This window comes from Panthera pardus, unplaced genomic scaffold (genome assembly GCF_024362965.1).
Source record: "Panthera pardus isolate Hobbes unplaced genomic scaffold, ASM2436296v1 HiC_scaffold_6, whole genome shotgun sequence".
Lineage (NCBI taxonomy): Eukaryota > Metazoa > Chordata > Mammalia > Carnivora > Felidae > Panthera > Panthera pardus.
This window is the reverse complement of record NW_026526991.1, coordinates 117,240,757-117,268,364: the sequence shown is the minus strand read 5'-3', so window position 1 is coordinate 117,268,364 and position 27,608 is coordinate 117,240,757. Positions and strand designations below refer to the sequence as shown.

The window sequence follows — 27,608 nt, the reverse complement described above, 5'->3', positions numbered from 1 at the left end:
GGGGGGGGTAGAGAGAGTGTGTGTGTACATGCAAGTGGAAGAGGGACAGAGAGAGGGGGACAGAGGATCCAAAGTGGGCTTCATGCCAACAGGAAAGAATCCATGTGGGGCTCAAACTCATGAACAGTGAGAGCATGACCTGAGCTGTGGTTGGACACTCAACCAACTGAACCACCCAAGCCCCTCAAAGTTGAATTAAGCTATTCAACATCATAGATTATGTTTGAACTAAGCTTTTCAACATTATAGATTACGTTGTATGTTTCAGTCAAGGGTCTTTTAGTTGTAAGGACAAGAAAACCAAACTAGCTTCAAAAAAGAGTAAGATACAAAAGGCAATCTCATAGATAGGAAGAACAGGGGGGACTGAAACCAACAGAAGAATGGAAGGCAAGAACCACAATCAGTTACTGCCTCTTGCTATGTCACTGGAGAAACCAAATCTCTCCTTTCTGTTCTCTGTGGTTGTCTACAGACCAGCCTCTGGAGTTTTCATGTTGCCCATCAAGGCTATTTACTCAAATAGCAGCCTCAACCTTCTCAGCCTATATGACGTGTGGGTCCAGTGGGAATAGATAACCTACCTGGACTTTTAGCACCCCAAGTCAAAAGGAATTTGGAGTGGGAGAAGAAGCTCAGTTGGACAAGCTGGGTCAGATACCTTTCTTTGATCCTGTTAGCCATGACCAGGGAAAGAGTCTTAAGCAAGCCTGCCTGAACCTTCCCATTTTTCAAGTAACTGTGAATACAGAAAGATTTTCTTTTAAGAGCATTATGGAAAAGGAAGGACAAAGATATTTTCTAAATATACTAGACAATATGGTTTCTTATTGATGTGCACTGCCTTATATTCTGAGAGATGGTCAGAATTTTAATTTGTTGAAGTTAAATTACATGAAGTATAACCTAGAAATTCTATCATGAAGTCAAGAATGGATTTCAGAAAGGAGCACCTGGGTGGCTCAGTCAGTTAAGTGTCTGACTCTTGATTTTCGCTTAGGTCATCATCTTGTGGTTCATGAGTTCAAGCCCCACGTGGGACTCTGTCTTCCTCTCTCTCTGTCCCTCCCCCACTTGCTCTCTATGTCTCTCTAAAAATAAAAATAAACTTAAAAAAAAGAATGGATTTCAGATGTTTTGAAAGAGCTTTTATTTGGTAATAGAGAAAACTTTGTATCTAGAGATTTACCCAACACAAAAGCAAACTAATTACCTCAATGCAGCTGTAGAAATTTTAGTAAAAGTACCAAGTCTGCCTTTCCATGGAATGATGAATTTAGGTCAATCAAAGAGGACTTCCTTATATTTTTTAAAGAATCACCTCTTTTCTCTCTCAGTTTTTCTTATTATAGAGTATGTGACTTGGACTAAAATTACATGGCCTTAGTCTGCAGCTCTAATATTTGAATTCCTGAAAAGCTCCAAGCAAAAAGATTTTTATTGGGGAGGAGGGCAGGGGAAGGGAGGAGACAGGGTAATGGGAGAGGTGATTGGGGATAAAAGGGAATGAAAAAATAAGAGATCAGTGATGATAATGCACCATAAATGAGGAATATTCTATATACAGTTGTCCCTTGAACAACACCGGTCCACTTATACATGGATTATTTTCAATACAGTACAGTACTGTGAATGTATTTTCTTTATGATTTTCTTAATAACATTTTCTTTTCTCTACCTTACTCTGTAGTATGAATACAGTATATAATATATATGATATACAAAATGTGTGGTAATCAACCGTTTATGTTATTGGTAAATTTTCCAGTCAACGGCAGGCCATTAGTAGTTAAGTTTTTGGAAAGTCAAAAGTATATGCATATTTTCAACTGTGGGGGTTGGGGGTTGGCACTCCTAGGCCCCATGTTCAAGGGTCAACTGTACTCAACTCTCTATAACTGAGGTCCAGTATTATACATATACACACATGCAAGGCCATACTTAATTAAATTACACAGATCCAGGTACATGGTTTTATGTTCAAAGCCAAGGAGAGTGCAGCAAGCAGTGTGGTCTTGATGTCTTTAGAGAAAGCACTACATAATCTCCATTATAAGATATGAGCTGAGTATTAAAGGGAAAGATTTAGTGCCAGGTAGACTGGAGAGAGGACAGATTTCCAAAGGAAATCACATCAGTATGGATAGGAGTAGTGATGGCACAGAATCACTTACCTTGTGTCATCTTATGGACTCACTGAAAGCTAAAGCTGGAGGTAACCTTGAATGTCATTTGGTATATTAAGTACAAGAATGTCAGGAGATTTTTAATATTCCTATATGCAACACATAATGTGAATATGAATTTCCTGATGAGAAAGTATAAAGTTTTCACAACACTAAATAATTTGTGACCCAAAAGTCATAATCATTGACTTATCCTAGTCTCCTGAATTAATAATGAGAAAACAGAAGCTTGGGCCCACTGTGAGATGGATCTGAACTGAACCTCATTGCTCACTTGACGTCTATTAGATCCCTATTCTGACTGGTGGAGCACAGTGATATTTGGGGTCTCCTGGAATAAGTGCCAGTTCAGAGGTGGCATCTAGCAATCCCAGAAAAGTCTGATTATTTCCTTTTCCCCAGTGCAAAATCACCCTAGTAAAAAGCCATTGGTCCCTTTGGGGAAGGCTCAGAGATTCTTAACAAAGTTTTGGTAGCGTACTGGGGTACTTTCTCAAGGGGCGACCTCCTCTTCATTCAAGGGATTCTGGGTCTACAAAACCAGCTCAAGTCTTGGGATTGATTGAGAAGCCATGACTGTCTGTTTTTGATGATTCAAGTTACACTTATGTTCACTTGACTTAGGACTATTTTGCTTATTCAGATTAATTTCATAGTCTTCCCATCTATTTCACTTTTGCTAACACTGATATCAACTAGGCAACACCGTAGGTCTCTGCAATGCAGAGTCTTCTGATTACTGCTTTGACTCTGCTGCCTGTTATGGTAACTGCCCATCTTACCCTTGGAGTTGAGGACTACCACTTGGCTCCTACCACCGTGTGATCCAATTCCTCTCAGTGTATTTAGCTTTCCTAATTCAGTGGCATCAATTCCCATTGTAACTTCTAGCCTACAGAGAAGAGTGATAATAGAGCTCTCAAGGATTCTGGGACTGCCATCAAAAATGCATTTCTCACAGTTACATTGAAAGGCATGTCCTCTGGATGTTCCCATGTTGGGTGAGTAGGTCTTAAATGAAAAATCCTCTCCAGCATTTCAATCTTCCTAGGTCTTTGAATCTCTTCCTCTAGAGTAAACCAGTGTAGTTCTGGCATTTCAAGTTCATTTACTAGGGCAACTGTTTCACCCGTGTCTGAGCCAACCAATCAACCCGACTGGGTAAAGCCCCTTCTTTCCTAAGCTGCGATATTAAATGCAAAATCTCTGCATTGTGGGTATCTATCAACAAATTCAGCCTTATTCAAGTTTATGTTCCTTCCACCATTATCCCACACCCTTAATAATGGGATTCTAGGTTTGTTTTTCAGTAATCTAAGCTCTTCATCTACCAGAGAGAAGGGTTTCTTTTAGGGCAGACGTAGAAGCTTTCAGGTCATTTGTGTAGCACTTGAAACTGGGAATTTGAATCCCTGAGCTCATTCTTTTTTTTCCCTTCATCTTGTCCAGCGATATTAACAGAAACCAGCCAATTTCATTCTATTCATTAGTTTGGCAAAGTGTTCAAAGATATCACCCTGAACCATGCCTCTTACAAGTAAGTGTTTGATTAGAAGTATCCAATGCTGATATTTTGTGTACCTCTATTTGCCACATCATGCCATGGACTATCAGTGCTCTTTACTACTGGAAATAGAGCCATCAATGTCTTTAATCTAACTAGATTAGAAAGCCAATTCCAAAAACCCCAGAACCAAGTTAGAAAAATCATCTTTAAGATTCTGTTCCTTTAGAACCACTCTCAGTACCAAAATCTCTGTCAGAGTTCTCCAGAGAAACAGAATCAACAGGATATGATGGGTGGGGTGGGGGATGAAGAGGAGATTGACTTATTTTAAGGAAATGGTTCATATGACTCTGGAGGCTTGGTGATTCCAAAATCTAAGTGCTGGGGCTTAGTCAGCAGAGCATCAGACTTCAGCTCAGGTCATGATCTCATGGTTTGTGAGTTCGAGCCCCGCATCAGGCACTGTACTGACAGCTCAGAGCCTGGAGCCTGCTTCGGATTCTGTGTCCCTCTCTCACTCTGCCCCTCCCTCGCTCATGCTCTGTCTCTCTCTCTCAAGGATGAATAAAACATTAAAAAAATTGTTTTAAATAAAAAATAAAAACACAAAATCTAATGTTAAGCTGGCAGGCTGAAGACCCAGGGAAAAGTTACAGTTTAAGTCCAAGGTAGTCTGCTGGCAGAAGTCCTTCTTACCCAGTGAATGTCAGTCTTGGTTCTATTAAGGCCCTTCACTTATTGAATAAGGCTTATCCACAATGTGGAGGATAGTCTGCTTCACTCACAGGTAATTACATCCAAAACACACTTTCACAGAAACATCCAGAATGATGTTTGACCAAATATGTGGATACCATGGCCAGATTAATCATTATACAATCTTAACTTCATCAATAGAATGAGGATATTAGATGGTGTAATAAATCTTATGGACTCTTCTTGTTGAAAAAATCTGTATTTTTATAATTTCAATTCTCATTCCTGCAGTATTGTTTTTAACAAAGACAACAACAAAATCTCATGCTTTTCCCTTTGCTCTCTTTAGATGTCAAGGATTTTGGTGTCTGGTTATAGCAAATCAAGTTTCCTGAAGTTGTCTGGTTTGTTGAAACCACATTGGAAGCCACATACTTAATGCTTCTTCTAACTTACCTAAGAGACCTCCTGACACAATTTTCTCCCTAGAAAGAGGACTTATGCAATAGGGGACAGAGTTGTTGTACAAACCATCAAGCAGCTCAGGAAACCTTGTTGGAAGGGCCTAAAATAAGCATGAGAATTTCAATATAATCAAAGCAAAGGGCTGAAGAATCATTAATGTATACCACCTTAATGTTCCTGTGGCTTTGACTTTCAGTGTATTATTGTCCTCTCTTCTAGTCTGTTTTCTTTTCAGCCCTGATCTCTCTCTGGCCTCCTGTTTCTTCCCGTATTCTCACTATCCCAACCTGTCTGGAATTTTCCACCTTTTAGCATCTTCTCCTTTGAGATGCTTACATAACTGTTTACTTTGGTGACTTATTCCATTATTCCCTCTCTGGACAAGATGATTTTCCTAATCGTCTTTACTTCCTAGGGCTCCCAAACTCATCATTTGGATTCCTGTTGCCTTTTAAAGTCATTTATGGCAATCGCTTTTAATGGAATTTTGCATTTTTCTACCTTCCTAGCCACTTTTCTTGTGAGAATTTATACCAAGTGAAAATGCCATTTGTCCTCAGGAAACTGACTCCAGCCAAAGTTTACTAACCTGAAAATGAACACAGACTTTATGACCATTAAGTTGTCTGCTAGCTCCAAAGCTGTTTGGTTGTGTTGGTAAAATGAAGTTGAAGTTTAGCAATTGCATAAATGTTTAACACACACGTGGAGTTTGGTAAACACCTTCTTTGGTCACTCCTTCATAGTTGAGTTGTGTCTTGTTTTTAATGTAAAAATCATCTAATATTATCAGATACAAAGCTTCCTACTCTACCTAGTTGCATTGTCCCTTTTTCACTTATTTGAGCGCTTTTATTTTTCCTTCACATTCTGGACTAAATTTTTTTTTCTTTCCACACAGTTTACAGTTTTACATTTCCTTAGTTCCATACAGGAACCAGCTGTAAAACATTATTTCTGCAGGATCCTAAAAGCCACTAAATGATAGATAAGTAAGACCTCAAGAGCGTTGTAATTCATTACCCCTGCACTCCATACTCTAACCAGTGGTCCTTGAAGGGGGTGTCAATACCAGGGTGTTTGTAAGACATCATTGTAGTGCAGAAAAAAATATTCATATCTAATTATGAAATATTCATAGTACAGTTATTTAATCTCATACTTTAAAATTATCTTCATTTACGTGTTTCACAATGCATATATTAACATAGTAATGGGTCACCTGGGTGGCTAGTCAGTTAAGCGTCCGACTTTGGCTCAGGTCATGATCTTGTAGCTTGTGAGTTTGAGCCCCATGTCTGACTCTGTGCTGACAGCTCAGAGCCTGGAGCCTGCTTTGGATTCTGTGTCTCCCTCTCTCTCTGTTTATCCCCTGCTCATACTCTGTCTCTCTCTCTCTCTCTCTCTCTCTCAAAAATAAAGATTAAAAAAATTTAAAAACAGAAGTAAATATATAGAGAATAGTCTATCTATAGCTATATCTGTATCGATTGTGCTTGTTCAAAACTTACTTATTCTTTGGGATGTGTGAGTAAAGAGTTTGGAGGCCAAATATTTGTCCTAGAAAATATTTAATCTCATATTAATGTATACATGTAATATAAACTCACATTAATATGAAACCTAATGACTTTTAGGCTTTATAGACTCATTATTGACTATTACCCTTGTTAATTTGCTCCTTTATTTGTAAAATCATTTAGGCCTTGTATCAGTTAGAATTCCTTGGTTGTAAGCAATAGAAACTAACTCTGACCAACTTAGGCAAAGATACTGACAACAACACTGATGGGCTTACAAAGTCAAGGGAGAAAGAAGCTGGGCCATCTGGTCTCCTAAGAATAGAACTTCACCTGGACCTAGTTTTAGAGCCCTGCCATTGGTTGACTCTACTCTGGTTACCTCCTCCCTGAGTGTCCACTCTACTCAAGATTCACATTTCAAAAAAAAAAAAAAAAAATATTCACACTTCCAAGAAAAAAGAGTCTGAATGGAACTGCTTTGGGTCACATATAACACCCTAAAAAACTTTTTACCAGTATCCTTCCATGGAAAGTCCTTTCCAACCATCCAAGCTTATAAATTCAGACCGCAGGACATGACTACTTGCTAAAAAATGCCAACTCTAGTAATATAATCTTTTCTTTATATTCATGAAGAGGAAAAAAGATCACATGATTAGTCTAAAATGTCACTCACCTGCCCTGAGCAAAACTTTTGATGTTTTTACTTGGTTGTGGGTTTTTTTCCCTTTACATTTCAGTTAAATGACATATGAATTTTTAAATGATCTTTATGAAGTTGAGACAAAAATGTTCACCAAAGATCAAGTATAATGTAAATTTAAATAAATAAATGAATAAATATATACCCTTAGAATAAATCTTAGTAAATTTAGAATCAATTTTAAATTGATTTTTTTTTCTTTTTGAGAGAGAGTGTGTGAGCAAGTGGGGGAGAGGGAGAGAGAGAATCTTAAGCAAGTCCCACACTCAGTGCCGAGCCTGATGCGGGGCTCAATCTCATGATTATGAGCCAAAATGAAGAGTTGAATGCTTAACCTCCTGAGCTACCCAAGCACCCTAAATTTATTTTTAAATCCGTTTGCTTTTCCCACTTATGCAAATAAATTATGATACTCTGATACTATCATAAAATCCAAGTTTAGTCACTTCTACCTTTAATTCATAGAAGAAGACAATCTAAAATGTTTAGATTTAAATTTAATTTTTCTGGGGCGCCTGAGTGTCTCAGTCAGTTGAACATCCGACTTCGGCTCAGGTCATGATCTCACAGTTCATGGTTCGAGCCCCACATCAGGCTCTGTGCTGACAGCTCAGAGCCTGGAGCCTGTTTCAGATTCTGTGTCTAGCTCTCTCTCTGCCCCTCCCCCACTCATGCTCTGTCTGTCTCTCTCTGTCAAAAATAAATACACATTAAAAAAATTTTTTTAAATAAATTTAATTTTTCTGAAGGTTCAAATGCTTGGAGTAGGGGTAGAAGTAGAAGGAGTATTTTGGAGAAATGTGCTCGTAAATGTTGATTCTCTTTCTTCAGATAGTCTGTGAGAAAATATTTAAGGGAGAATCTTCAAGCACAGATTAGATAATCTCCTTTGAATTTGAAAAAATTATTTAGTGAGGATATTTTTTTCTGTCACATAATTAACTTTTTCACAGACAAAATTTTTTTTAATTTATTTTTTAATGTTTATTTATTTTTGAGATAGACGGAGCACAAGTAGGAGAGGGACAGAGTGGGATACACAGAATCGGAAGCAGGATCCAGACTCCGAGCTGTCAGCACGGAGCCCGATGTGGGGCTCGAACCCATGAACTATGAGATCATCACCTGAGCTGAAGTCGGACACTTAGCCAACTGAGCCACCCAGGCGCCCCTTCACAGACAAAATTGGAAGGGCATAGATGAAGATTCTGTGTGGGACAGGATTTATACAATGGTGGAATAGGTTAGGTCATTGTGAGATGCAATTCATGTGGAACCAAAACATACTGCCTACCCTCTGCCCAAGTATATTCCACCAATATTTAAGTATATTTCCCCCACTGAAATACCCATGTGGCTGAATATGGCCTTTGAATTTCATGATAAAAGTCAGATGTCATCTTGGAAGAATCAAATATATCCAAATTTAAATCTTAATCAGTGCCTTTCTCCTAGTTGGCTTATAAATAGCCAGAGCCTAAAACAAATGTGACACCTAAGAGGTGCTTTTCAAAACAGGGAAATCAGGGAGTGGAGGCCCATGGTGTGGGGGTAACCCATCAATTTCAGAGCAGGTCAAGGGAAGAGCACTGGACAGCCTGCATGAGGAACGGGAGTGTGAAATGCAAGGAGAGACTTTGCTCCTAATTTTCTTAAGGGTTAATTATGATTATTTCTAACAGGTGTAATTAGTGGGATGCCATGACTGAAATACTTGGTTATGCCTCTTCACTGTAGTCCTTCCATCTGTAATCTCTATAAAGAAAAACAACTAATTCTATTCATGGTGTTGGATTAAATAGATGCCGTTAATTTGAAACTAGACAGGTGTGATTTGTCCAAAGTTGATCGTGTGATGGAAAATAATTTGATTCACATTCACAAGTAACCTACTATGTGCATACAACCATAGAAAAATTCTCAAATGCACCACTATTTGGTAATGGACAGAGGGAGGAGGAGGGAGGGAGGGAAGTGTACTGTTCAGATACAAATTACATGCCAAAATAAGTAATATAGACAGGTAGTTAAAAATGTAGAAGTTTAAAAAAAATTGAGGTTAGTATGATCAGGAGCAGATTAAATATCAGCATGCGGGAATAAAACTTGAAATGGGGCTTTAAGAATAGGGAGGTTTGGATATGAGAAATATAAAATAAAAGGATCATTCTAGACTTTGGCTATGACAAAATCCTGATGTAGGATACTTCAAAATTTTTTTTTAATGTTTATTTATTTTTGAGACAGAGAGAGACAGAGCATGAATGGGGGAGGGTCAGAGAGAGGGAGACACAGAATCCGAAAAAGGCTCCAGGCTCTGAGCTGTCAGCACAGAACCCAACGCGGGGCTCGAACTCACAGACCGTGAGATCATGACCTGAGCCGAAGTTGGATGTCCAACCGACTGAGCCACCCAGGCGCCCCCCGACGTAGTATACTTTAATGTGAAGTTCAAGTTCTGTGGCAGCTTTACGGGAACAGAATTTTAATATTAGTTTGTAAGCAAATTTGTTACAACTGGAGTCTCTTTGCATGAGTAATTAATGCAGGAATGTAAGTCTTTTTTCTTCCTTCCAGGTGTGTCTGCACAACTCACCAGCACTTGGCACCGTAGGAACACATCCGTGGGAACACCATTTTGGATGGCTCCTGAGGTCAGACAGTTTTGAGAGAGACAAATGTAGTATTGAATCCTTTCCGGCTTTCCTTTTCATGCATGCACTGTTGCCCCATGTTTAGGAATGTACTAGAAGGAAACGTCAGTTGTGTCATTTTTATGAGAGATTTTTGTATGAGAAGGAACATGGGAGGTGCTCAATACATGGGCGTGAATGAATGAATGAGTAAATGAAGGATTGAATGAATAAATCCAATGAGGTCAAGAGAAACTGCTTGCGGCCTTAATTTTCTGTTAAATTTACTTTTAGTTGCTCAGCATGTATCTATATTATTGTTATTTAGATTTTGTTTTTAAACTAAGAAATATCATGAAAATCCCTAACCTTTGTTTAGTATCAGATTTTCGCTTATTAACCTGTGTAACGGGTTCCTATATTGAGTGAGTCTGCCTGGGAGGGCCATGCTCATCTTGGGTGACTCTTGGGAAGTGGTGAATAAACTGCCAAAATTGCTGAGGGAGAAAGTTTTCTAGAGTCCCATCTTCTCTCCACAGCCCCTGTTAATGCCTTTAATCTTTTTAATTATGTTTATCAGTAAAGAAGACTTATGTTTGAAAACTCTCAGCCTCTGGGGAGGGTTCTGCTATTTATCTACCATTTTCTAGGGAGTGAAGGGAGAAGAAGCAGTTCAAATACTACATTAATATTGCAAAATTTTAGACCTAAGTGTGTTTGAGGATTAAATCTTTGTGTGCTGTTTCTATTTTAATACAAATTCAATTATTACTTGCAAAAAAGTAAAATGTAAATGTAAAACATGGAGAAAGGATACATTATCTTAAGAATCTTTTAAAAACTCCAATGGATTAAAAAACTCTTTTTTCTTTTTAATTTTTTTAAATATTTATTTACTTTTGAGAGAGAGAGAGCGTGCGAGCGAGCACGGGGGAGGAGCAGAGAGAGAGCCTGAAGCAGGCTCCAGGCTCCGAGCTGTCAGCACAGAGCCTGATGCGGGGCTCAAACCCACAGACTGCTGTATCATGACCTGAGCGGACGTTGGACGCTTAACCGACTGAGCTACCCAAGTGCCCCTGAATTAAAAAACTTTTAAGCAAGGTGTACATCTTGGAATAAAAATAGCGTAATCATATAAACAAAACCAAAATTGAATTAAGGGATTCTCAAGTGAGAGTTTCTTCAGTTTGTTCTGATGTATTACTAGTGTTTTAAAAGCTCATGACAAAGTTTTAAAAATAAATTGATAAAATATAGGGATAATATTAAACAGTATATCTTATTTATGTATATTAATAATGCTATAATATGTAATAATTGTACTATTACTTATTAATATTAAATAATAGTGTAGCTTTATATTTTTCATCTGTTATAGTAACAGACCATTGTTATATGTGTGAGTTTGCTTTTAGTGAAAAAGCAATTAAAAAAAAAAAACTTCTTTAAAGTCTTTTTTTGAGAGAGAGCATGAGTGGGGGAGGGACAGAGAGACAGGGAGACATGGAATCTGAAGGAGGCTCCAGGCTCTGAGCTGTTGGCAAGAGCCTGATGCAGGGCCCTAACCCGTGAACTGCAAGATCATGACCTGAGCCAAAGTCAGACGCCCAGGCACCCTAGTAAAGAAAGCAATTTTGATTAGTGGATCTTGGAACAACTCTCACATATAAGTAAAAGAAAATATTTTGATCTATCTAAAATTCAATTATCAGAGTATTAAATGAGTTAATCATAAAATTGGCACTCCTTAAATATCCAGTTACTAGACTATCATTTTACTGGTAGGTCATTATTTATTTTCAGTAAACGGGGTTTGAAAGTGCTTTACTGCTTAACAAACCAATGGGTATTACATAAAAGGGAAAGATTCACTGTCGTCTTTTCAAGCTGTCATATAAATACATATATATTCCATATTTTGTGCATATTGTATGTCTTTCTGTAATAAGCATTTTCTAACTTGTGAATAAGTGTCAGTATTTCAATAAATGTCCATTTATTTAGCACTGTTGAAGAGTATATTTTGAATAACCAGCTATCTAGCTAACGAAGGCATCACATATATACCAGCTCTATGTTATTAATGGCAAATCTCTTAGATTAGAAAATAGTAAGGTAAATAGTTTTAATATGTTCTCCATAATTAATGGCATAAATTTATTTCAGTGTTTTTACGGCCTCAGAGGCAAGATTGTTCAAGTCAATTATAAGTTGAAAAGTGAAACTCTTGATTTGACATTTAAAAAAAATTTTTTTATGTTTGTTTATTTTTGAGAGACAGAGACAGGGCATGAGCAGGGGAGGGCAGAAAGAGAGGGAGAATCTGAATCAGGCTCCAGGCCCCAAGCTTCCAGCACAGAGCCCAATGTGGGGCTTGAACCCATGAACCATAAGATCATGACCTGAGCCGAAGTCAGACGCTTAACTGACTGAGGCACCCAGGTACCCCTTGATTTGATATTTTTAAAGTCTAGATCAAAGGTAGCAGTTGTTGGTTACATAAAACCATCCTTTCCAAACTGAAATCCGTGTGTGTCAGGATGGAGGGCACAAGGGAAATAGTGACCATGATAGGTGAACATATACTTTTTACAAGCCATGACACTTTGCAGAGAGAAAGGGGATGATATTTATAATGACTCTAGGAAAGCAAGCATAAAACCAAGAATGTCTTAGGCAAATTGGGGCATAAATTCACCCAAGCCTTTGGTGAGATATTCCAGGATCACATGTAGCCATAAAATAATGAAAATAATATGGTGGGGCAAGATACATTTTTATATTAAGGAAGTTGAAGATACACAACAGAACAGAAAATTCATATGAATGTGTTTTTTATTTTTAACAGCTTTATTAATATAAAGTTCACATACACATACCATATAATTAGCTTATTTGACATGTACAATTTGATTACTTTTAGGTGTATATTTACAGAGTCGTGCAACCATCATCAGAATCTAGTTTTAGAGCATTTTCTTTCCCTCTACAAGAAATCCTTTACTCAGTAACAGTCACTCCCAAGCTCTCCTCCCAAGCTCTCCTACACTAGGCAATCACTAATCTGCTTTTTGTCTGTGGATTTGCTTATTGTGAACATTTCATGTAAATAGAGTCATACACTATGTGGCCTTCATGTCTGGCTTCTTTCTTTTAGTGTTTACCCATGTTGTAGCATGTATCCATAGCCCATTCCTTTTGATGGCTGAATAATATTCCATTGTATGCATATACCATATTTTGTTTATCCATCACCAGTTGATGGACATTTGGGTTGTTTCCCCTTTGGGGCTATTATGACTAATACTGTGAATATTTGTCACATGAATTTTTAATATAAATTGGGGACTTTTATGCTTACTTTTGCTACAATGCTTGCTAAGGTCATAAACTTCACTTTTTCCCCCCCTATTTTCTATTAGGTGATTGCATGTGAACAGCAATTGGATACCACTTATGATGCCAGGTGTGACACATGGTCCCTGGGGATCACAGCCATCGAGCTAGGGGATGGAGATCCTCCACTGGCCGACCTGCATCCTATGAGAGCACTCTTCAAAATACCAAGGTGAGAGGATGAACTTGGGGTACAGTATCTGTAGCCTGTCTTTCTTCCCCAAGCCAGTGGTGCTCATCATGGAAATATTCAACATATTTCAGCAAGTTTGGAGCACAGTGGCCTGGAATATCATTCTGCCTATTCTGAGACACTGTGTTTATTCAATGGTTTCATTTTCCTGGTCTAAGTAAGATCTTTCTCTTGACACTCAGTGTGTTTTCCTTTTTGGAGGATTTGATCTCAGAAAACAACAGTTCCTTTCACTCTTGATCCACTCCCAAATTTGTCAGGAAGGCCCTGGGCCATAGTCAGTGCAACAGTGATTTGCTTTGCTTTACTCTATCAATCCAGTAATTTTTTACTACTTGCTAAGACGTCTCTTTGGAAGTTTAAAATGATATTACTAATAAAATTATAAACAGATTTGACTGATAAAATAGTAACGATTTTGAACTTGTTAATATTTTGAACATATTAACATAGAACAGTAACTTTAGAATAATCTCTTTGGAGCCACGAAAGCACTTTCCTATCTACGTAGACCCCTCCCCTTCAGTGTGTATATTGACAAATTTTCCCCTTTTTATCGTATTACTAATTAAACACTATTTTATACATGTTTTGGTTAGTTCCTAGATATTGCCAAAACCTGATTTGAAAAGACTGCCTGTTTTTAATACAAATATGTTACCTTTTGAGGGCTATCTTAAAGACTGTGCCTGGTACCATAATTCTAATGGAGTGTACACCCAGGGCCTGTGATGAAAGGGGTCTAGGGCAGGGTAGTAGGGTAGTATGTTATATAGCTTGTTACCACTCTCCATTAAACAAATCTTGTCACCCTAGTGCCTATGGCATGTAGAATTATATATGCAAAGCCCTGGGGCGCAGTTCTCCAGTCCTAAAGAAATAATGCCAGTATGTCGTATTCATGTCTAAATGGGTCCATTTGGGACATTTGGCATGTATTTAAATTAGTAGAAGACCAAAGAATTCGAGTGTGTTTTTAATTTTATCTTTGACCTTCCTGTCTGATATACATGTTCTGAATTATAATGCCTTATCATCCTTTACGTAACAATGTGAATGTAAATCTCGGGGCTAACTTACTTGTAAAATATACTGCTTATTCGGTAAGAGGGGAAACAAGATTACAAAAAAGAACAGAAAACCGGCTCTCTGCCAAGTCTAAGCCATTTCATTAAATTTGAGGAAAACAGAAAAAAAAAATCTATGTTTCCTAACTCCTACTGTCATTCAGTGTGTAAGAAGCACTGTACTTCCTGAGCCATTTTAATTATGGTTTAAACTACCAAGGTTGTTAGCCGGATGTTATTACTCTTGGTAATGACACCAGATGGAGGAGGAATGACACCACCATTCGTGTTTATTGCACCTGTGAGCAAGGTGCTTCTGGAAACTACATTCTCTTCCTTATTTCTCCTTACTTCTGCCACCATGTCAGAGTATATCTCTGACATGAAGTTCTTAGAATACTAACTGTAGAAATAATTGGGGGGGGAAAGGGATCTGAAAAGCTACCTTGTTCTGAGTGTTCTCAAATCATCGAAACTTTGTTATACTCAAAGCAAGCCAATAAATCTCTTAGAAAGGAAATTTTCAGGACGAGAAGCAAAGAAGACCATCAGAGGAAAGAATTACTTCTTTTAATGTGCAAATCAGCAGTCTTCAAATGGCCCTAAGAATTGTACAATGAGCCCTAGGCGTGATCTAGGGTAGATGAGTGGCTGCACTTTTCTTTAATGAGCCTGTACAAACTGTACACTAATTTCATTATAAGCTATTTAAGGACTAATGCAGAACTGAAGACAAAGTGTTTCCATTCTACTAATGAAAACAAAGAGCTGTTAGAATTAGCGTAAGGCAGTACTTCAGCAAGTTCAGCCATCATGGTTGATCAATGCTGCTTGATTACAGAGTTAGATCAGCCTCATTTCCAAGTGATGTGCCTTTGTATTCCTGAACATGCCAAAAACGAAAAGATTTGTTTGGCCTGAAAATAAGAGAAACTAATAACAAAATCTTTTAAGTGGCATTCAGAGCTTTATAGCTAATCATATTTTCCAGTTCCTTACTTTTGTAACCTTGTTTCCAGAAGCAACAGAACAACTCCTAAAGGCATCCTATTAATGCCCCTCTCTGCCACAGTCTCCCTCGTATTCTGAACAGCACACCTTTGAGGTTACCTCTCTGTACCCTGGATATTCCTCAGAGGCTTCTGCAGGACTCAGAGTTAAAAAAAAAAAATCTCTAGTATTCATTGTTTCTATTCTGCCAAGTTATTGATGTTTCCCCATAGGGCTCTCAGGTAAAAGCAGAAAGACTCCTTAAAAGAAAAAAATTTATCAGTTAGAAAAATTGGGTCATCTATTAAGTGCATTCAGAGAAACAAGCTGTCATTTTATATAAAGAATGATTAATAACTAATTATCTGTCTTTGAATTGGAAAATTGTGGCCCTGCTTGATGATGCCTGGCAGAACCTCTGACTGCAGTAATGCCTGTCCAGCTCTGATTGCACTGACTGACCAACATGCACAATCCAACCTTGGTTCTTATTTTTCTAGGAATCCACCCCCCCATCTAAGGCAGCCGGAGATATGGTCAGCAGAATTCAATGACTTCATTAGCAAGTGAGTAACAACAGAGTCTTTCTTTAAAAATTGTTTTCAACATTTATTTTTTTTTTTGAGAAAGAGAGATAGAGTGTGAGTGGGGGAGGGGCAGAGAGAGAGGGAGACACAGGATCAAACCAGGCTCCAGGCTGAGCTGTCATTACAGTGCCCAATGTGGGGGCTCAAACTCAATGGACTATATGATCATGACCTGAGTGGAAGTTGGATGCTTAACCCACTGAGCCACCCAGGTGCCCCAACAATAGAGTCTTAAAAAAAATGAGAGAGAGAAAGATACCATCTTGCTAGAACTTTGAAATGTGCCTTTTACAACCATTCTTCCATGCTTCTGAATCTCCTCCTTATGTCTTATCTATTGAATAGCCCCGGTAGTTTCTATTATTTTCTTCAAAACCAAAGACGTTTCTTCTGAATGTTCAGTGAATTCATTATTGCTCTAATAATGATCTTAGGGTCATGTTTCTTTGCTTAACCATAGCTATGCTCCTGAAGTTGCATTGTCCGTTTACACATCCTTCTGTCCACCTGCCTTTTGCAAGCTGTGCCCTTAGCATCTTCCACACACTCAACCCAACCATCATCTATGCAATCGGCTTTTTAACCTTTCGTTTATCTGCACCTCTCATTCTTGTCACCATCAGGGAATTTTCATTGCAATCAATGAATCAGATAATTGTACAGGTAAAATGCTTATGTATTTGAAATTTAGCGAACATTATTTATTTGGAAATTCAGTTAACAGTTTTTTATTTTTTTATTTTTTATTTTTATTTTTTCCAATATATGAAACTTATTGTCAAATTGGTTTCCATACAACACCCAGTGCTCATCCCAAAAGGTGCCCTCCTCAATACCCATCCCCCACCCTCCCCTCCCTCTCACCCCCCATCAACCCTCAGTTTGTTCTCAGTTTTTAAGAGTCTCTTATGCTTTGGCTCTCTCCCACTCTAACCTCTTTTTTTTTTTTTTCCTTCCCCTCCCCCATGGGTTTCTGTTAAGTTTCTCAGGATCCACATAAGAGTGAAACCATATGGTATCTGTCTTTCTCTGTATGGCTTATTTCACTTAGCATCACACTCTCCAGTTCCATCCACGTTGCTACAAAGGGCCATATTTCGTTCTTTCTCATTGCCATGTAGTGCTCCATTGTGTATATAAACCACAATTTCTTTATCCATTCTTCAGTTGATGGACATTTCGGCTCTTTCCATAATTTGGCTATTGTTGAGAGTGCTGCTCTAAACATTGGGGTACAAGTGCCCCTATGCATCAGTACTCCTGTATCCCTTGGGTAAATTCCTAGCAGTGCTATTGCTGGGTCATAGGGTAGGTCTATTTTTCATTTTCTGAGGAACCTCCACACTGCTTTCCAGAGCGGCTGCACCAATTTGCATTCCCACCAACAGTGCAAGAGGGTTCCCGTTTCTCCACATCCTCTCCAGCATCTATAGTCTCCTGATTTGTTCATTTTGGCCACTCTGACTGGCGTGAGGTGATATCTGAGTGTGGTTTTGATTTGTATTTCCCTGATGAGGAGCGACATTGAACATCTTTTCATGTGCCTGTTGGCCATCCGGATGTCTTCTTTAGAGAAGTGTCTATTCATGTTTTCTGCCCATTTCTTCACTGGGTTATTTGTTTTTCGGGTGTGGAGTTTGGTGAGCTCTTTATAGATTTTGGATACTAGCCCTTTGTCCCATATGTCATTTGCAAATATCTTTTCCCATTCTGTTGGTTGCCTTTTGGTTTTGTTGGTTGTTTCCTTTGCTGTGCAGAAGCTTTTTATCTTCATAAGGTCCCAGTAATTCATTTTTGCTTTTAATTCCCTTGCCTTTGGGGATGTCAGTTAACAGTTTTTTAAATGTTTGTATATCTTTGACACAGAGAGAGACAGAGTGTGAGTGGGGGAGGGGCAGAGAGAGAGGGAGACGCAGAATGTGAGGCAGGCTCCAGGCTCTGAACAGTCAGCACAGAGCCTGATGCGGGACTCAAACTCATGAACTGCGAGGTCATGACCTGAGCCGAAGCTGGACGCTTAACTGACTGAGCCACCCAGTGCCCCTCAGTGAACATCTTTAATTTGACAAATATTTAGCACAAGTGCAGCACCTTCGGACAGTTGACTTGAAGATATGGGTGAATGATTTCTAAATATCTGCCCCACAAACCTGTTTTCACAGTCTTACTATGTTTTCACCATAAATTAATAATAATCATAATAGTAGTAGTAGTAGTAACAGTAGTAATAATAAGGTAAGGGATGACGCAGTTTGTAATTGGAAGAGAGAGGACATTAAGAGTAGGTGTGTTACATCATTAACAATAATAGCCAAACTGTGGAGGGAGCCCAAGTGTCCAGCGACTGATGAATGGATAAAGCAAATGTGGTGTGTGTGTGTGCGCGCATATATATACACATACAACAAATATTACTCAGCCATGAAAATGAAATCTTGCCATTTGCAACAACATGGATGGAGCTAGAGTGTATTATGCTAAGAAAAATAAGTCAGTCAGAGAAAGACAAATCTTACATAATTCACTCATGTATGGAATCGAAGAAACAAAACAGATGAACATATGCCGGGGGAGAAAAAAAGAAAGAGGCAAACAAACCATGAAGACTCTTAAAGATAGAGAACAAACAGGGTTGACGGAGGTGGGCAGGGCACGGGCTAGATGGGTGATGGGTATTAAGGAGGGCACTTACAATGAGCCCTGGGTGTTGTATGTAAGTGATGAATCCTGAAACCCATATTGCACTGTATGTTAACTAACTAGAATTTAAATAAAAATTTGAAAAGAAAAAATTAGGTGTGTCAGACAACACTCAGAAAATGTGGAAACGGCAAAGAAAGTAGAGGAACCAGTCATACTCACACATACTACCATCATTGGTTTTTCTACCAAGAATATCTGCTCATTCCTGTAAAGACAAGAGGCTTAGATTTAAGGGTTGTGGAAAATCCAAGGATCGATAGTCCATTTTGTTCCCCAAATTTCACATAAGCCCTTATTATTGAGTATGCACCATACACTACAGAATATGTAATAAACACATCTCTTGGGAGAATCGCTGGTTGCATTGAAGGGTTCCCCATGTCTGCAGTCCTTTCGCATAGCTCCTTGAATGAACTTGTTGATTTTGACATGTTTCACACAATTTCACCTCTGAGAAACATTTTCTGATTTCCTCTAGGCAGCTAGTTAGTATTCTGTCCTGTGTGCTATCACTGTATTTTTTTCTTCTTCCCCTAGGAACATTGCCACTTTTATTTAACTGCCTCTTTAGATGCCTCTCTTCCCAGCTAGACAGTAAGTAACTGCAGGGCACTGAATATGCCGTATTTGTCGTTGTAATGCCAGTGTCCAGCAGAGTGCCTGGTACACATCAGCTATTTGAACATTTTTTAAATATTAAAAAAAGTTTTTTAGAGAGAGAGTGTATAAGCTCGGAAGAGGCACAGAGGGGGAGATTCTTAAGCAGGCTCCACACTCAGGGAGGAGACCAATACGGGGCTCGATCCCACGACCCTGGAATCATGACCTGAGCCGAAATCAGAAGTTGGACACTTGGCTGACTGAATCACCCAGGCGCCCCTCACATCAGCTATTTGATACAGTTTTACTTGAATAAAATAATTTCATATGTGATTCTACTCAATACATTGAACAAGTGCTACACATGTCAGAAATTGATGCATTCTGTTAATGAAACAGAAATGAAAATAAATGAAAACTAAGAGCACTTGTTCTTATTTTCAGACATCATCATCCTTATTCCTTAGCGTATTTTAGCATCCTTGGGAAATATGTTATTGCTTAAGCCCAGGAGAATAAATTGATAATTATCATACCAGGAGGAGTAACAGTACAGATTAGAAACACCACTGCCCAAGTCAAGGCATGGGTGTCTTCTTCTTCTTCTTTCTTTTCCTATATCCCAAGTGTCAGCCCAACTCTGACCAGTTGTCTTGCTCCTCTGAATCTCATGGTTGGAAGGATACTGGAAAGTATACAGCCCAAACCACACACAGAGCATAAATCCTTCTTGAACATGTGCACTGAGTGGCCATCCATCAGTATGTAACCATGTCCACTAAAGGTAATCATACTTCTCAGTGCAGCCCATTCTGTCTGAGAAGCCTTCCTGTTGGAAAGTTCTTTCTTATAGTAACCTGAAATCTGTTTCTCTTTTTAATTTTTTTAAATGTTTTATTTATTTTTGAGAGAAAGAGAGAGAGCGTGAGCACACACGTGCGAGTGGGGGTGGGGCAGAGAGAGAAGAGGACAGAGGATCCGAACCAGGCTCTGTGCTCACAGCAGAGAGCCTCATGCGGGATTTGAACTCACAAACGTGAGCTCATGACCTGAGCCAAAGACGCTTAACCAACTGAACCACCCAGGTGCCCCTGTTTCTCCCTTAATTCCATGAATCGATCCCAGGTTCTTTGTCACTTTTGACCACTGAAAACTGGTCTAATCCCACTTTCAAATATTTGAAGACACCTGTCATGCTGATTAGATGTCCCCTTTGTTCAAATGTCCCTTTCGTGATGCTATTTCAGGTGTTCTCACTACCTTTATCCTTTCTCATGCTATGATCCCGTTGAACCTACCAAGAGGTGCAGTGTGCCTTAGTAAATCTGCTTCATATACAGCTCTCCAAAAACATCTACTGGTGTGGAATTTAAACATCTTCAACACATTAGCCTTCTCAAGTAGGTTAGCAGCTTGATTACATAGAAAGAAATAGATCAATTGAGAAGCCTTTAAAAGCATTGTGGGAGGGAAAAGGAAAAGTTTGTTTTAATTTTAGATAACCATTCAAACTGTAATGACTTCAGTGCTTCCTTCTTTAGCTCCTGGCTTGTAAAGGAGACTTTGCAGCAGAGACCACATTTAATGACCTCTATGCCAGCGTGCTTGCTGGAGCACTAAGGAGGAGTGTTTAGTCGCAAGTTGGTATCACTGTAGTGTCATCACTCACGGATGTGTGCACTTTTGTAAACATGCATTCTTCATATTGCAGTTTGACCTTTTTTTTTGAGGTCTGCTTTGCAGGATGAACATTTGAGAGGAGCCTCGTCCTCTTGTGTTATGATAGTCCTTAGCAAGATGAATAATAATGCCAAAACTCGAACTTATCTAATAATTACATGTTCTGTTTTTGTTTTTGTTTTTGTTTTTTTGCTAGTGCAGGTGCTTGACTAAAGATTATGAAAAGCGTCCAACAGTATCAGATCTTTTACAGCATAAATTCATTACTCAAATTGAGGGCCAAGATGTGATGTTGCAGAAGCAGCTGATGGAATTCATTGATATTCATCAAGGCATGGGAGGCACAGAAAAAGCCAGGTAATCAAGTAATATCTTCATTCCAAACATCTTCTAAAGACTCTGAACAATTTTATAATGCAATAGGTGTTAAGGTGAGAAAAGAACTCATTTAAATTCGTTCTTTGTGGTTGGGAGATAAGGGGGTACTTACATGAAAAGTGAATTCACATGTTGAGTTGCATCCCAGTATTGGTAATTGCTGGCAGCATTTTCTAAACAACTTTATCAGAATAAAGAATATAAACTTCAGTAGGTGATTAGTATTGGCATGTATCTTCTTGTGTTTTCTGCTCTTCTGTAAAGTAAGGTATCTTAGATTTGAGATTAAAAAGGAACATAAGCCTTCCAAGACATTCTGATAGTATTATTTCTTGGATCATTTTTTTCAGGCTGAACTATACTCAAAAATCATTTTAAATATTTTCCTACTTCCTATTTGGGTTTCTAATAAGATACTATGTATAGTTTTTATAATATCAGATGTGTTTTTTACTTATTATAGATCGTATGTATGTTTATTTCAGGGATATAGATATAGATTTAAAAGATACAGGGAAGTATATAACAAAATCAATCAGTAAAACATTTTAATCTGTAACCTTTTAGTATCTTATGATGGATATACATTTAAAGAAATTGGAATAGTATTTATATGTGTTCTGTAGCCTGCTTTTTTTTTCTTTTTAAGCCCCATCGCCTATTTTGCCCATTCCCCACTTCCCCCCCCAACCCCCCCCCCCCCCCCGCCCCATACTCTCTTCCCTCTGGCAACCACCAGTTTGTTCTCTGTATTTATGAATCTGTTTTTGTTTGTTTGTTTCTTTGTTTTATTTTTTAGATTACACATAATAGGTGAAATGATATGGATTTATCTCTGTTGGAGGTTTTTTTTTTGTGGAATTTATTTTGAGAGAGATGGAGAGAGCGTGTGTGTGCACTCAGGTGAGGGAGAGGCAAAGAGAGAGGGAGAGAGAATCCAAGGCAGGCTCCACACTATCAGTGCAGAGCCCCACGTGGGGCTCAATCTCATGAACTGTGAGATCACGACCTGAGCTGAAATCAAGAGTTGGACGCCTAACCAGCTGAGCCACCCAGGCATCCCTGGACTTGTTTTAGTTAGCATCATACCTCTAGGCTTATCCATGTTGTTGCAAATGGCAAGGTCTCATTCTTTTTTTATAGCTGAGTAATATTCCATGTGTATGGGGAGATATATATGTGTGTGTGTGTGTGTGTGTGTGTGTGTGTGTGTGTGTGTGTATATATATATATATAGGGTTGCTTCCGTATCTTACCTTACCTATTATAAATAATGCTGCAGTGAACACAGGGGTGCATACATCTTTTCAAACTAGTGTTTTCATTTTCTTTGGGTAAATACCTAGTAGTGGAATTACTGGATTGTATAGTATAGCCCTTTTAAATTTTTTGAGGAATCTCCATACTGTTTTCCATGGTGGCTGCACCAGTTTACATTCCCACCAACAGTGCACGAGCATTCCCTTTTTTTGACATCCTCACCAATACTTAATTATTTATCTTTTTATACTAGCCATTCTGACAGGTGTGAGGTGATACCTCATTGTCATTTTGATTTGCATTTCCCTGATGATAAGGGATCTTGACCATCTTTTCATATGTCTGTTGGCCATATGTATATCTTTGGGGAAATGTCTATTCAGGCCTTCTTCCCATTTTTCATCAGATTATTTGTTGCTGTTGGGTTGTAGAAGTTCTTTATGTATTTTGCATATTAACCTCTTATTGGATAGGTCATTTGTGTGGATTTTCTCCCATTCAGTAAGTTGCCTTTTCGTTTTGTTGATGGTTTCCTTTGCTGAGCAGAAGCTCTTTATTTTGAAGTAGTCCACATAGTTTATTTCTGCTTTTGTTTTCCTTGCCTGAGGAAACATATCCATAAATATGTTGCTAAGGCCAATGTCCAAGAGTCTACTGCCTATGTTATCTTTTAGTTTTATGGTTTCAGATCTCACATATAGGTCTTTAATTCATCTTGAGTTTATTTTTGTGTATGGTGTGAGAGAGTGGTCCAGTTTCATTCTTTTACATGTAGCTGTCCAGCTTTTCCTAGCACCATTGAAGAAACTATCTTTTCCCCATTGTATATTCTTGCCTCCTTTGTTCTAGATTAATTGACCATATACGAGTGGGTTTATTTCTGGACTCTTTATCCTCTTCCACCAATATACATATTGGAACATGCTTGTTTTCACTGAAGAGTGAATATCCATGTCATTAAATCTATGTAATCCTATGACAGATTTTTTTTTAATTGCTGCAGAACATTACCTTGCGTGACTATTCAGTGATTGATTTAAATAATCCCCTATTAGACACTTAGGTTGTTGGTAATTGTTTTTAATTCTAATAAGTAACACTGTAATGAACAGAGTTGTACATGAATCTGTTGTTTCCTAAAGATAAATTCCTAGAGACAGTGCTAAGTCAAAGAGTAGCCTTTTGTAATTTCAGTTTATTCTTGAGAATTCTATTAGTTTCATCTCAGGAATGTATCACTATTTAGGGATAAGTTGGGAGAAGTGAGTAGAAAATAGTACATGACTTAAAAGGGGACATTGTATTAGGACTTTATATTATCTCATGTGATTTACAACAGCCCTGAGTGAAATGTTCTAGAACACCCCATGCCCCATTTTCACAGCTGAGAAGAAATAAGTTAGCATAGGCTAATTAACTTGTACAAGGCTGCCCAGGTAATGAATGGCATAGCAGGGATTCAAATCCTGATCCCAAAGCCCAGGCTTTATTCACATGAGTAAATGGAGTAATGATGGTAGACCTCTCTGGAGGTCGTAGTCCTTGCCTGTATGAGTTTACAGCCTTGCTGGAGAGAGAGCACTCATATATCTGTAATGAAGAAACATTATGTTGTGAGTGGAATGAACTGCAGAAAAGAAGGATGCAGGCATGTAGTTTATGGTGAGGAGGTGGCCATGGGTTCATACATGTCTATCACTTCTTTGTTGAATCCAGTTCCATAGTTGGCCACAACCCCTTCTTCCCAGAGCAAGCAGACAAATAAGAAACAAAATGAACAGAAATTTAAGTGTACCAACATTGTGCAAGGTGTTCAAGAACTATGTCAAGAACTATAGAGAATTTGAGGTTTTACTTTATTTGCAAGCTAATAAGTTAACCTTCCAGTTTCGTGCATATTGGCAGGAGATATGAGACTCCTGGATCAGAGACAAAGGACTTGACTACTCTTGTTAAGCCAGCAACATGAGTTTTACATTCATGTTCGTTGTCCTTGCCCCATAAGTCCTAGGGCTGATGGATGGGTAGGTATATACAGTGGGTTTGCCTCACAGTTTGGGAATCTTGAGCTTGGGAAACACCTCTCCTTGAAGAGGCTAACAAACCTGCCCAAACTTTGTCCTGGAGCAGTCATTATCTTTACTCTCCTGTTCAGCAAACCCAACCTCCTTCTGTCCTGTAGAGAGACATTATCTCTAACTTCCAAGACTGTTTACAATACAAGCATCATTGGAAATATAGTCTGGGAAAAAAGCTAATATAGGACATCCAGAAATGTGAGAGACCCATCGAGGATTGTCTCCCAACATCCAAGCATCATAGGAATGGTTGAACTACACAATGTTTAGATTATAAACACGTTGCTCTAAGTTCCAGAGATCAAAATAAAGAAAAAATTATTGAAAACAACTGTATATTGGGTACTGCTTTAGGCTCAACACTTCTGTTTCTGAGTCACAAAGCTGATTCTTATTTATCCTGTTAAGAATTCAGAATATGGGGGCGCCTGGGTGGCTCAGTCGGTTGAGCGTCCGACTTCGGCTCAGGTCACGATCTCGCGGTCCGTGAGTTCGAGCCCCGCGTCAGGCTCTGGGCTGATGGCTCAGAGCCTGGAGCCTGCTTCCGATTCTGTGTCTCCCTCTCTCTCTGCACCTCCCCCGTTCATGCTCTGTCTCTCTCTGTCTCAAAAATAAATAAATGTTAAAAAAAAATTTAAAAAAGAATTCGGAATATGCTTTGAATATGAAAACTCCTGTCTTACTCAGTTGTAGAAAATTTTCAGTCATTATTCCTTTAAATATTGGTCGTCTCTTATGCTTTTTATTTTCTACTTCTAAGAGATAAATATTGCAATGTCCTAATATACCTTATGTGTCTTATATTTTCTATTTTATGTTTGTCATTCATTTATTCACCCCTCCTGTATTTTGGATAATTTCTTCAAAGTTGTTTTTCAATTCACTAATTCTTAAACTAGGACTAGTCTAGAGTTATCCTATATACTTATTTTTCATGCTGATATTTCTATCAACTGCTGTGTTTTTCATTTCTAGAATTTCTCATCTTTTATAAACATTTATTCTTTATTCATATCTGACTTTTTATATCTGGCTGTTCATATCTAGCTAATATATTTTTCTTTTTTGTGAATGCAGTCCTTTTTCTCTGTAACAGTCTAGACTGTGTAACAGCCTTTTTTTTGATTTGCATTTCAATAAGGGTGAATTGTCCTGATTATTGAGGTCATTTGTTTCCTTAATATTTGGTTTCTTCTGTGGTTTAGAATTTTGGTTTGCTCTCTCATCTTGAATGGGAGAGATTTTGCTCTGCTTTTTCTTTCCTTCTGCATTCTTTACTCCTATTTTGGAGGTTTTGCTTTGCTATATTCTGGCTTCTGAAGCCTTTCTGCCCGATAGGACTTTGAGAATATTGCAGATCTGGCCACAGAGCCAGTAGGAAGTAGACCCCATGGCATCTCAGGCACTTGGCTCCATAAAAGGAAGAAGATGCCGAATTTTTTCAGTGTTTTCTTCCAGGTAAGAGACACCCCCTCCCCACATTCAGTTGCATTCTCTCTACTCAGCCTAGATAAGGGTCTTCACTGCAAGTGGCTTCATTTCAGCCTATAGTTTCTGTCCTCTCACCCAGGGCATATCTGACCTGTTAGGTCCACTGTAATGCTCACCTTGTTTTAAAGAATGTCTTTGTCTTTTTAATTCTACTTAAAAATCTTTTTAAAAAATTTTATCTTTCACAAGTGTACGTTTGGAGGGGGCGGGTGTGGCATTTGAATCATTAATGCACAACACCTTTTTGACCACAGATTTTAGTTCCATGCCATAGGTAGAGGGAATATTTTCCTGCTCTCAACACTTTTATACTAGTTCCAAAGTGTGAGATGTACTGAGACAAACAAAAATAAAAAGAAGAAGGAGGAGGAGGACGAGGGGGAGGGAGAAGAGGGGAGGAGAAGGAGGGGGAGGGGAGAAGGGGGACGGTAGGCTGTGGTACGCCACTGGCAACACCTTGGGAAAAAGTAGTTTTTAAGATCATGCAAAATTATTTGATTTGGTACGGTTTGGTACAGTCCCAACATTGGTAAAATTGATCCAAAATCTGACTGTACCAAATCAACATAGCTAACTCAAAGCTGACATTTTTTGTGCACGATATTCACTTTGGAATTGGATTGATGTATGTATTTGGCTGGATAACTTTTTTAAAAATCACAATTCAGGTTTAAAGAAGATTGTCCTACAATAAATTGAACACAAACTAAGTCCTTTAGTTTCCTGATAATAGTGAGGGGACATTGTTGGAGGCACTGTGGAATGGATACAAGGACTTTCTATGTTAAGTCAAGGCACTCTCATAACTTACTCAACTGTTCTGAGGAGTCAGGGTGTGCATGCCTGCAGCCACTCCTTCTGTGACCTGCTCCAAACCAAGGGAACACATTTTTCACAAGACTTAAATGAACAGTGTTAAGTGCAGGCTGAATCAGTGAGAACTTTAAATTATAAGGTATTTTATTTTATTTTTTTAAATTTTTTTTAACGTTTTTATTTATTTTTGAGACAGAGAGAGACAGAGCATGAACGGGGGAGGGGCAGAGAGAGAGGGAGACACAGAATCGGAAGCAGGCTCCAGGCTCTGAGCCATCAGCCCAGAGCCCGACGCGGGGCTCGAACTCACGGACTGTGAGATCGTGACCTGAGCGGAAGTCGGATGCTTAACCGACTGAGCCACCCAGGTGCCCCTAAATTATAAGGTATTTTAAAAGGAAAGTTTTACTTTTGAATGCAGAATTTCAAAGTACTCAATTGCCTGATTTAATGGGAATAGATGAAAGTCATTTGTAATTGAAATGTACTATTCAGCATTCTTGACTAAAAACAAGCCAATTTAAGAAGAAAAGCAATTGAGTGAAAAATACTGGATGGCTCAGAGAATTGAGGGGAAGGCAGAGCCAGGCTTAGGCTGAAGCAAAGAAAACCTCAAATAGCCTCCCTCAAGAACTGCCTGCTCAGAGGCCACCTCT

The 27,608-nt window shown here is 38.6% G+C and overlaps 1 protein-coding gene across 6 annotated transcripts in view; it reads left to right on the top strand.

Moving 5' to 3' along the window:
• The window catches only part of MYO3A (myosin IIIA), a 243,195-nt gene that overhangs the window by 51,462 nt on the left and 164,125 nt on the right, over positions 1-27,608 (top strand). For all 6 annotated transcript variants that reach the window (XM_053894938.1, XM_053894937.1, XM_053894943.1 and 3 more), the window contains exons 6-9: positions 9,658-9,734; positions 13,136-13,281; positions 15,860-15,925; positions 21,131-21,286. In XM_053894938.1, the coding sequence (XP_053750913.1) occupies positions 9,658-9,734; positions 13,136-13,281; positions 15,860-15,925; positions 21,131-21,286 (445 nt within the window). The remainder of the gene's footprint in view (positions 1-9,657; positions 9,735-13,135; positions 13,282-15,859; positions 15,926-21,130; positions 21,287-27,608) is intronic.